The sequence below is a fragment of the Benincasa hispida genome, chromosome 6, assembly GCF_027475165.1.
Source record: "Benincasa hispida cultivar pf3 chromosome 6, pf3_genome.v1.1, whole genome shotgun sequence".
Classification (NCBI taxonomy): Eukaryota; Viridiplantae; Streptophyta; class Magnoliopsida; order Cucurbitales; family Cucurbitaceae; genus Benincasa; species Benincasa hispida.
This window is the reverse complement of record NC_143483.1, coordinates 22,315,966-22,328,104: the sequence shown is the minus strand read 5'-3', so window position 1 is coordinate 22,328,104 and position 12,139 is coordinate 22,315,966. Positions and strand designations below refer to the sequence as shown.

The window sequence follows — 12,139 nt, the reverse complement described above, 5'->3', positions numbered from 1 at the left end:
TTAAATCACCGATTGACCCAAAAGCTTAAGCTAATGGGTGAAGGTAAATTTAACACTCCTTCTCACTTGTGGGCTTGAAATACGTAGAAGATCCAACTAGTGAAAATCAATATTTATTGGGGGAGGAAATAACATTGTAGGGATTTGAACACAGGACCTCTCGGACCACCTACTCGGATACCATCTTAAATCGTCAATTGATCTAAGAAGAAGTTGATGGGTGGAGATAAATTTAATATCATATCATTTTTTTTTAAACGGAAACAAAACTTTCAATGAAAAAAATATTATATCATATTTCAATTTAATATTATATCATTTAACATTCCAGGAGACCATAACCCATTGGTCCCAAGATCGTAACCTGGGTCTGATACCATCTTGAATTTGAGGGTATAAAATTATTTTTCTTTTCTTAAATATGTGGAATGTAGTCTTTTTATATAGGAGAAAGACCTCTTACAAACATGGAAAATAATAAAAATACTAAAGGAAAATATTTGACGGTTAATATTCATGCACAAATATAGAAATTTCAACATGTTCATTTAGAGCTAATAGTACTTCTATGGGTTGCTTAAGGTGTTTTTTTAGAGATACTTCAGGTCCCATTTGCTTGGCTCTCATTTCCCTCTCATAAGGGCTTTCTCCCTTCAGAGTTTCTTGGTGTCGGGCATAAATCACCGGTTGATCTAAAAGTTTAAGCTATCGGTGATTTTTTGGACAGGGTGTTGGAAAAGAAAGGTTTCAAGCATAGATGGAGAATGTGGATGTGGGGTCATGTCAGGAATGTAAATTACTCGATCCTTAACAATGGCTATCCGAAGGGGTTGATAAAGGCTTTTAGTGGTTTGTGACAAGGGGATCCTTTTATCTCCCTTCTTGTTCCTTTTGGTTGTGGATGTTTTAAGTTGCATCATCTTTAAGGGGTGGATGGTGGAATTCTTAAGCCTTTTAAGTTGGGTCTAAGGAGGTGGGTTTGTCTCATTTGTAGTTTGTAGATTATATGATGTTTTTCTGTTCTGGCAAAGAGGATTCCTTCATCACCCTCAATCACATTCTTGGGTTCTTTGATGCGATGTCAGGGCTTAAAATCAATAGGAGTAAGTGTTAGATATTAGGTATTAACAGTGATCAGGAGCAGCTTAATAGATGGGTGGGTCTAGTTGGTTGTGAGGTAGGCTCATTTCCTTCTTCTTACCTTGGTCTCCATCTCTTTTTGGGATGCCCCCATTGAGAAGATAAGGAAGAGGCTTACCTTGTAGAAGAAAAGTTTCTTTTCCAAAGTTGGGAGAATGATGTTGATTGGGTCAGTGTTGAGTAGAATTCCTATTTATTACTTTTCTCTTTTTTGCGCATCTATCTCAGTTCGTAGCGTTGAAAAGCTCACAAGAAACTTTCTCTGGGAAAGGGTCTCATTTGGATAGTTGCGAAGTTTTGGGGAAGCTTGTGAATCGTGGAGGGTTAGTGCTCGGAAATTTAAGATCACGTAGTAAAGCTTTGTTGGCTAAATGGTTTTGACATTTTGCCCTTGAGCTTGAATCCTTGTGGCAGAGGATTATTGTGAGTAAGCACGGTCCCTTTCCCTATGAATGGTGACAAAAGGGGTTAAAGGCACGCATTGAAATCTCTTGAAGGATATTTTTCTTCAGCTCCCTTTCTTTTCCCATCTTGTTTTTTGTGTTGTGGGGGATGGTGAAGGATAGACCCCTCTCTTCTATGTTTCCTCGGTTGTATCAGTTATTTTCCTTAAAAAATTTTGTGTCAGGCTTTTTGGTTTGGTCGGGAAACTATGTTTCCTTTTCCTTTAGTTTCTGTCGTTTGTTGTCCAATAGGGAAACAACACTGGTGGCCTCTTTGGTTGATGATTTTAACTTCAGACTCGACACTCGAGAGACGGGTTGTTCATGTTTGGAGTCCTAGTCCTTTAGAAGGCTTTTCTTGTAAGTCTTTTTTAGGATCTTATTTAATCCCTCTCCTGTTGTTGAGTCGGTTTTTGATGTTTTGTGAAGGATTAAGAGAAGGTCAAGTTCTTTTCTTGGAAAATTTTGCTTAGGTGTGTGAACACGATGGATAGGCTCTCGAGAAAGTGCCTTTGTTAATGGGTCGTTAATGGGTCCATTTTGTTGTATTATTTGTCAGAAGACAGAGGTAAACCTAGACCACCTTCTTTGGAAGTATCAGTTTGCGAGATCAGTGTGGAATTTCTTTTCTTTTTTTAGGAGTTTGAGCTTGTGATTGCTCGCCAAAGGGACATTCGTTTGATGATCGGGGAGTTCCTCTTCCATCCGCCTTTCAAAAAGAAAGGTCGTTCTTTGTGGTTTGTGGAAGTGTATGCTTTGTTGTGAGATCTTTGGGGAGAGAGGAACAATAGAGTGTTTCATGGGGTGAATAGGGACCCTTTTGAGGTCTAGTCCTTAGTGAGGTCCATGTTTCCCTTTAAGTTTCGGTTTCAAAAACTTTTTGTAATTATTCTATAGGCAATATCTTACTTAGTTGGGAACTTTTTCTCTCGTAGGGTTTTTCCTGTGGGCTGGATTTCTTTTGTATGCGCTTGTATGCTTTCATTAATGAAAGAAATTATTTCAATAAAAAAAAAGAACCAATGAAATATTTGTTTCTTTTTCAAAACAAGGAAAAAAAAGAAGTTATTACTATTAGCGCTTTTCTAATTCAATCTGTAAACTTAATTTCAGCTCTCCGGCAATTGAAGACTTAAAACAGTGTCTTGAATACACTGGGCAACATTCTAAGCTTGTTGAATCTTTCATCTCGGCGCTACGATATCGCCTACTTACTGCTGGAGCATCAACGAATGATATACTGCATCAATATGTTTCCACTATCAAAGCACTCCGCACAATTGACTCAGCGGGTGTTTTTCTTGAAGCAGTGGGTGAGCCAATTAGGGAATACTTAAGGGGAAGAAAAGATACCATCAAATGTATTGTGACGATGCTTACTGACGGGACTGGTGGAAATTCAAATGTATCTGGAAATACTGGTGATAGCCTTCTTGAAGAATTAAATAGAGACGAAGAAGGTCAAGAAAATGTAGGCCTAGATGATGATTTTCACGCTGATGACAAGCAAGCCTGGATTAATGCTTCAAGGTACGTGTATATGTAGGGTGTTGCAGTATGAATCTTTGTAGAATTCACCCTAAGCTGATAGTAATCATTCTTCATTGTTATCATTTTAAATGGAGTAATGGGTTCTGCTTTTTCAGATGGGAGCCTGACCCTGTAGAAGCTGATCCACTGAAGGGTGGGAGGACTAGAAGGAAGGTTGACATACTTGGGATGCTAGTTAGCATAATCGGTTCAAAAGACCAACTAGTTAATGAGTATCGTGTCATGCTGGCAGAAAAACTTCTAAATAAGTCTGATTATGACATTGACTCAGAGATACGAACGTTAGAACTACTCAAGGTGTGTGTTTTTCACCCTTCTAAACCACAACCTGCATGTCACAAGATTAAGAATTAGTGAACTTTTCCGTGTTTTCATATGTTCAAATTGTTTGTCTTATTATACCCGTGTTATTTTCAGATTCATTTTGGAGAAAGTAGCATGCAGAAGTGTGAAATTATGCTCAATGATCTAATTGATTCCAAGAGAACTAACTCTAATATTAAAGCAACAATAAACCTGCCATGTCAAACAGGTATGTTGAAGAAAAAACTTGTGGTTTTTTTAAATGACTCCCATCTGCTTATCTTACCTTTACCATGTTGAAAGGAACAGGACAAGAGAGACTTTGAGCTGCTGGGTTGGGTAAATTGGCATTTTACGTACTCCAGCCTCTAGTAGGAAATTTATTTGATTAATAATTACTTGCAACAGAGAGAGGGAGAGTATGGTTAAATGGGGGTGGGAGCTGAGATTGATATTAGATGTTTACAACTTTCCGGAAGAGAAAAAGGAACTCTCAAGCTCTCCCCGTTGAGAACGTGAAGATAATTGATTTAACAGTAGGGAATCATAAATCATAATTATAAAAAGTTTAGGAGAACTTCGGAAAGAGCTACAAGTTTAATAAGATCTTACAAAGAACTTTCTATTCTCCAAATGAATCAACAAAATCTTAGTCTCTCTCTAAAACCTCCTGAATGATAGCCAGAACAACATTTCCTCATAAAATTCGAGCTTTCTACCTAGGAGAGTGGTTTCACAAAATTGTTACAAGTAGAGTGTTTGGGTCGAGTTAACTGCTTGAGTCAGTTTAGCAAGAGAGGGAATAGGGACCCAGGGAGAGAACTATTGTTGCAGATGGTCCCCTTCCCCTATCTCTCTTTCTCTTTGGGCTTTTGTTTCTAGACTCTTGTAATTATTCACCATGTCTTATTTCTCTGGACTCAGCCTCCCTTTTGTGAACTTCTTTTTTAAGTCCCGGCTATTTTTTTTCATTTTTTCTCAAAGAAAGTCAAGTTTTTTCATTAAAAAAAAAATCATTGCTCCAGCTGATGGGATAAAAATTTCACGAGGAGGGAGAGAATAGAGATGAGAACATCAGGTGCAATGAAGGTGTAAGAGATCAGAGTGAAGGGCAAGATAGTGTGATGGAGGCATGAGACACTGAGATTTGAGAGCTATCTAGAGACATAAAAAGTTAGGCTAGGACATCAAGTGTGCGCATGGACTGGGGCTGGGTGGGTTGAAAATCTGGACAGCTTATTGAGGAGGTGTTCCACTGGTTTGGGCTGAGCTGAACAATGACATGAATAGCCGTGCAGCTGACCATATATTAGATACTTCAGTTAGCTCAATTTTTAAATTCAGCTTATGCACCAGTAAATTGAAATCAACTGAGTCAATAGGGTTTTAAAATGGAAAAAACTAAAACTTTGATTGTCTTACACCTCTAAACTTTGTTTGAATTAAGTATTAGGTTTACTTTCCTATCTTCCATTAATTAAGGTATATTGATATTTGAAATTGTAGTTGTAAAAGTATCCTCTTCCTATGGTTTGATAAAACATTGACTATGACTGAGATATAAACTATCTAATTAAGTAGAAGAAACATGATATTATTGCTGTGGTGAGGAAACCAATGAATGGTTCTTCTAAATAATTCAGAAGGTTAATTGATACTATTTCCATCTCTTTTTCCCTCCTTCCCGCCCATATTCCCACTGTTACTGAATATAGAGATGTCCCGAGAATGGTACTTCTCTCACAAAACCAATTTTCCTAACCTGAGAGCTCAAAGTTTCTCGACCCCTGTTTCTTACATCACACTTAAGCTCATCATATTATTTATCACTCTTGCTACTCTACCTGAAGTATCATGTTATACGCCGAGAGTGCTCACTAGAACCTTTTTGATGTATGCTCATCTAGCTGTTGATCTCAAGGACAGCATGATTTCAATGAATGACCTCGATGCAACTATCATCTCTTCAAATTTCTGGCCTCCAATTCAGGTAAGAAAATATTTCTGTAAAAAATGGGGTGGCATTTATGCAGAACTTTCACACTTCGTTGCCCAATAATGAATGAACATTAGTTGTCTTAGCAATGAAAATTGTCCTTTGGAATGAAACATCTCATATAAATCTGTGTATATAATGTGCGATGATCCTTATACTTCCGCATGTTTTTTTTCTTGCTTTTCTGTGGGCATGGGAAGGAGATTTCTACTCAGAACTGGACTATTCTTGGGGGAAAAATGCCCTTTATTTGTCTGCACTTATTCTTGGAAGTAGATTTCAGATGCTTTAATTTCTTTTGTAAACCTTCTAACCACAGAAAATTTTAGGATGAAAACATAAATCTACCTGCATCAGTGGATCATCTGCTTACAGATTATGCTCAGAGGTTTCATGAAATTAAGACACCTCGTAAGCTACAGTGGAAGAGAAATCTTGGAACAGTAAAGGTCAGTTAATAGACATCATTCTACTATTAATATGAATCTGCAAAATGTTTCTGTGCTCGGAGTTGAAACTCAGGACAAATCTTTTCTTTTCACCTTAAATGCTCTTATGATTCATCTGTTGTAGTTGGAGTTGCAATTTGAAGATAGAGAATTGCAGTTCACTGTAGCTCCTGTACATGCAGTGATTATTATGCAATTTCAGCAGCAAAAAAGGTTGAAATCTTTAAACTCAGCTCAACTAGTTATGCTTTGTGTATTACGCTAACTATATGTGGCTTAATGTGAACTTTTTTACAGTTGGAGTGCTAAGAGTCTTGCAGCTGCCGTTGGTTTGCCAGTAGATGTCCTTTCTCGGCGGATAAACTTCTGGGTTAATAAGGTGTTTTGAGATTCTTTACTACAAGAAATGGCTTCATTTATTGGTGAAAAGCTCCATAAAGGAAAATACCAAGGGAGCAGAAGTTACTTAAAAAATAAGCCACTCCCGAAACTAATAGATCCAGCCCATTTAGTATTAATTGGAAGGGGCTGAAGTCACTGTTTACAGAAATCTGATAGGAACTAATAAAATAATATAAAATAAATAAAAGTTACATGTTACTACTCTATGTTCTTTCAACAATACCAAGCCACACTTTCAAAACTTATAACAACAATGTTCATTTTCTCGGTTTCAGATAATTTATGAATATTAAAATACCTATTGGCATGAAACATCCATGAATCAGGTTCCTCACTGTCGAAGATGGGCATCTCCACCTTCTTGAACTTACTACGATCGCTACCTCCTTCCACTCATTCTTTGATAACAGAATTCAGTTCCTTAATCAGTCGAGGCAATTCCCCTATACCTTCCTTCGATTTAGGATTCGACTCCTCTCTTGCCATCGACATTCCATTCTGTCAAAAACAGCTCTGTCTCAACATCGCCAGTACCTTCTGAGTCTCACCGGCTGATTTCTGTTGCTGCTCTGCTTGAGTGCTCAACTTCTCCTTACTCTTCGTCAGATTAGTAAGGCTTTCCTCCACTTTCGGAATCTTCTTAATTCCATCTTTCGTCTCAGCAATATCAATCAATCGTCTTGATTCATTCTTCAAATTTCCATGTCATTTTCTTCCCTTTTCCCAGATCGACGGCTCTGATACCAATATATAAGGTATCTCTTACAATGTGATATTATTGAGCAAAGAAAGCCCTAAGGTGATACAACTTCTCTCTTTATGAGAGTTTCTACTAACCCAAAAGATGAAAACGAAAGGCTCCCCTCCTACACTCGTATACTACCCTCCCTACACGAAAAGATATTCACCCCACACATGGTGGTCCCCCCTCGACAAATATTCTCCTACGTCCCTCATGTTGGATTTATAATTGATGAGGGTTTGAACGCAATCATGCGTTTTTGCCTGACTTAAGCGTTTGCACCCATGCGTCGGAATGAAAATGCGTTAATCTAGTATGCAATGACCACGCGTTCCTATCACAAGTTTTCTTACGCTCGCACCAAGTATAATGCGAACGCAAGTTTCTCGGGTAATCCGATGTTGAACACAGGGACTTGTCACTCAATAATGCTTGTGAAGCAATGCGTTTGAGGCGATGACTAGAAATAAAAAGAATAAGTTGAATGGATTACACACTACTCCTACTCCTAACTAAACAAATTGAGCAGTAGAAGACCTGCGATGAGAATAGGTAAAGACATAACAACCATTAATGCATAATAATGTTTATTATCTTAAATCGCCCGAGTAATCCCAGCTCATTGCACTAACGCATCACACACCTCTCGGTGGTCAGCCGCATGACTATATCGCTATAGTGCATGGTTGCGTCGAGCATAAGATTGTGCCTATCTCTAGGAACAATGCGAACTTTGCTTTGGTGCATTCCATCTCTTACCTTCTCAGGTAGTTAGACGCGGCTATTTAACTCATAGACAAGCTATGCAACATCCCATAGACAAGCGTTGCTACAGCTTTTTACCAAGCAAAGAGGATTAACTCATTATACTCGCACAACACACACCTCTCGGTGGGCTGCTACATGCATCCTATCTCTAGGCTACACGATTAAGCATGCGATTGCCTTTGATAAATAAACGTTGAAGATAAACTATGATAGAGATGAAGATGATGAAGAAGACGGCAATGAAGGAATCAAGATTTGCATTAATCACAAAATGTCTTAATATCTTAAGCTAAGATGTAATACAATACAAAGATTAGAAGAGAAATGAAGGACTCTGCGTCAAGGCTGCCGGTGGTGCCATGGATGAATGGTAGAGATGTCTCTCTCGAGCTCTATCTTTGGCGAAAGCTCCGGTCGTCACTTGGTCTGGTTTGTGGAGATGAAGAATTCTCACTGAAAATCTTGCTCAAGCTCTCATCTGTGATCGCAAACCTCTGATGCCTTGAAATGAAGGTCCAAAAGGCTATTTATAGAAGTTAAACGCCGACAGCTATCATGATTGCGTTATGGCTCACTGCTGCTTTTGTCACGGTATGGACAATGTCACATCGTCTTATCTTGTTGACACTCCCAAGGTATGCATCCGAGCTTGATTCAACTGAAGTATCAACGCGTTCTACCCATCTTGCGATCGTCCTTCTATTATGGTTGTCACTCCGTGGCCGCAATTCCCAATTGATCACCGCAACTTCCATGCGATGGACGCATTCGGTCACCGAAACTTCCATGCGATGGATGCATTTGGTCACCGCAACTTCAGCGCATGCGTTTGTCTTTGCGATCATCTAGCTTCAGCGCATGCGTTTGTCTGCTATTGCTTATTTCCAATGCATGTGTTTGATTTCTGCGATAGCTACAAAAATAGACACTTTGGCATGGAGTTAGCATAATATTAGGATCAGTGAGGATTTAGGTGCTAATTAACGCAAAACTCAATTTTTTGCAAATTCTAAGTATTATCACCGCATTTTCTACTTGTCAGCTTTCATAATTCTAAATAAAAGGTTCCTAATAACTGGCATTTATGCCCATTATCACCTCACTCCCACAAAATAACTAACTTCCCTCCACAATTACATTCTTACCCCTCCTCTTGTACTGCTGAGTAATGGGTGGCCTAACACAGCCCACAGCTGGTTCTCTCTAACTCTCTCTCAGCAGGCGCAGGCGCAGGCGCAGGCACAGGCACAGGCACAACGTCTTTCTTACCCCTCCTATATTGTAATATAACCGGACTGGGGGCCTAAAACATTATTCCTTTACTTCCTTCTAAACAAAGAGCACTTGGAGGGGCTGAAAAGGGAAAACCATCAGTGAACATCAAATTCTAGTCTCTATTCCCATGTTGAGTCAACGATTAAAGTCCAAGAAGGGCTAAGTTTTCTGGTTGAGTTGTCCCGAGATTCATTATTTGCACCTCCAACAACTTCCTGGCATCACTTAGGGTATAAGCCAACTATTTGATTGAGAACTTTCCTGAGGAATGTGAAGTCCATTTTCTTTCATCATTTCCTTTCTCAATCAATTCATTTGCCAACAACGTCAAGAAGTCATTAAACTCCCGAGATTTGACATTCCTCAAGTTCTGACTGCTGCATAGAAGTGACTTGTCCAGTCAAGCATCTTATGAGCTGCTAATCTGACGAGAGGACCAATATTTCACCAAGAGCCATGGACACTTCCACCCTTCTTTTCATCATTTCTCTTTCCCTAAATGCTACATAATACGTTCCTTGCTCTAATACCGGGTTGATAGGTTCTGTATTGCACAGAAAAACACACGCCTTTCCCAGTTTGCAAGACTAACTAATTTTGTCATATGCTGTTTTCACTGAAGGGAATTCTCACAGAGTCCCGTGCTGCAGATTCCACTGACCATGTATACGTCCTCGTAGAAAGTATGATTGACACAAGTAAAAATGTTTCGAATAATGGCAATAATGGGGACCTCATGGTTGGTGAGGATGAGGGAGAGGGATCTGTTGCTTCTGTTGAGGACCAAATACGTAAAGAAATGACAGTCTACGAGGTAAGTAATCTGATGCTATATTGTATTGGCCTATTTGCTTTAGGTAGTTCCTTTCTAATGGAGTCTGTGTTAACAAATGCTATTTGTTCTATTCTGTACAAATAAGCACTTGATTTTGAAGCAGCTTCCTTTCTCAAATGGAGTCTGTTTAACAAATGCTCTTCTTCTCTTCTTTTTGTTTGGTCCCTTTCTTAATAGAAATTCATCTTGGGGATGCTTACAAATTTTGGAAGTATGGCTTTAGATCGAATTCATAATACTCTAAAGGTAAGAGTTGTTGTAACATGATGTGCATAACTGGATGTGAAGAATGTAGAAGGGTAACAAAATGAAAACATTTGTGCAGATGTTTTGTGTAGCAGATCCTTCTTATGACAAGTCAATCCAACAGCTACAAAGCTTTTTATCTGGACTTGTTTCTGAAGAGAAATTAGAACTCAGAGATGGAATGTACTTGTTGAAGAAATAAGCTTTTCCCCATAAGCATTACATCAGGGAAAATGTCTATGCCTCATTATTAATTATTTGTAAAAGAATAAAATCTCAAACTTGTGATTTCCATCCTGTCTAAATATTTGTTTCTGTTTATTTATATAATTTAGTTCCTATGTACTATTTTTTCCCCTTTCAATTTATGTTTTAAAAGTTCTAGTTTTCCCATAGATATCAAAACTTTCAATCGAAATCCAATATAGCAGTCCTATGAAATTGAATAAATAAGTGGTGATCTGGCATTAATATTTTGTTTTGTGAACTGGCTTTATTTAGCAATTTATATTTGATGTTATATTAAAGAGGAAAAAAAGATTAGGTTGAAAACTATAAGGTTACTATCATTTGTGGCTCTCTGTATTTAAATAATATTTTGGTTTCTATACTTTTAAAATGTTCATTTTGGTTTTTATACTTTCAACTTTAGTTCATTTTGATTTCCTTAAAAATCATATAAAAATAAAAATGAAAGTACTAAAATGGTCACTTTTTAAAAGTAAAAGGACAAATGAACATTTTGAAAGGATCAAAACGAACCAAAGTTAAAAGCATAGGGACTAAAATGAAGATATTGAAAATATAGGGATCAAAATAAACAAAAGTCAAAAGTATAGGTGATAAGCAAATAATTGGCAATGATTAGGAGCTAGTATTAAAAGGTTTGCTTCTAAGTTAAGCTTCTAAATATAAAGAGTTGCAATCAAGAATCAAAGTCATCCAAAAGTCATCATGAATCTTAAAATTCCGATTCATTTGCATTATTAACATCTCATGTATTTAATTAATGTTATGAATTTACATTTATTAGAGTAGTTGAAAGGGTGTTAAATGAATGTAGCCAATGTAGGTGAAAGATTGTATCCTTTCAGGGTGTCTTTTCATTTAGTATATATAGTGCTGTATTTTTTACATTTGGTAGATAGAAGAAGATTTTGAAATGTAGAATCTTAGATTTTAAAACCTTGAAAGTGATGACTTTTAATCTAGCTACAAGTCCATTTCCCCGTTACCAGTTCCCTAGCAACAGTGTCATAAACTTGATGACATAATTTTAATCTAAGTTACAAGTTCATGTCCCCGTTACCAGTTCCCCGACAACGACACCATAAACTTGTAACGGAAAAATTGTACAATGATGCATGCAAGGTTCAAGTCCATGCCCTCGTTACCAATTCCCCGGCAACGGTGCCATAAACTTGTTACATAAAAATTGATCTAAGTTACAAGCTATGTCCCCGTTACCAGTTCTCCGACAATGGCGCCATAAACTTGATGACATAATTTTAATCTAAGCTACAAATTCATGTCCCCGTTAACAGTTCCCCGGCAACGGCGCCATAAACTTGTAAACGCAGAATGTAATCTTATGCGTCATAAACTTGACATGCAAAATTTTATGCGATGATATGTGATACTACTTCTAGATATGCGTTATTGACAAATGTTCTTGTAGTATGCTGTGCGTTGTCACAAGTTTCTTTGCGTTGAAACCAAGTATAATTTCACCGCAAGTTTCTCGGTGTGATTCGAGGTCGAACACAGGGAATGTTTTAGGTTATTGCGTTATGCTTGTGATATATGCGACCAGGGGTTTTTCAAATTAATAAAGATTTTGTGTACAAATAATTAAATATGCGATAAAGCAAAATAAAGCGGTAAAAATGCGATAATAACATAAATTGCGTTAAAGCAAATTGCGACAAAGTAAATCTAAGCTAAGATGATACAAGATATAGGATTCATGATACAAGATACTGAGGTCAA

At 37.7% G+C, this 12,139-nt stretch overlaps 1 protein-coding gene across 3 annotated transcripts in view; it reads left to right on the top strand.

Moving 5' to 3' along the window:
• APC2 (anaphase-promoting complex/cyclosome 2) overlaps window positions 1-10,514 on the top strand; it is a 36,186-nt gene extending 25,672 nt beyond the window's left edge. For 2 of the 3 annotated variants that reach the window (XM_039034119.2, XM_090315027.1), the window contains exons 7-16: window positions 2,697-3,113; window positions 3,230-3,431; window positions 3,552-3,666; window positions 5,345-5,427; window positions 5,763-5,882; window positions 6,007-6,095; window positions 6,180-6,261; window positions 9,692-9,883; window positions 10,082-10,150; window positions 10,230-10,514. In XM_039034119.2, coding sequence (XP_038890047.1) covers window positions 2,697-3,113; window positions 3,230-3,431; window positions 3,552-3,666; window positions 5,345-5,427; window positions 5,763-5,882; window positions 6,007-6,095; window positions 6,180-6,261; window positions 9,692-9,883; window positions 10,082-10,150; window positions 10,230-10,352 — 1,492 coding nt within the window. In that variant the 3' untranslated portion in view covers window positions 10,353-10,514. The remainder of the gene's footprint in view (window positions 1-2,696; window positions 3,114-3,229; window positions 3,432-3,551; window positions 3,667-5,344; window positions 5,428-5,762; window positions 5,883-6,006; window positions 6,096-6,179; window positions 6,262-9,691; window positions 9,884-10,081; window positions 10,151-10,229) is intronic. The other variant, XR_016530347.1, reaches the window with a different exon arrangement.
• The last annotated feature ends 1,625 nt before the right edge of the window (window positions 10,515-12,139 follow it).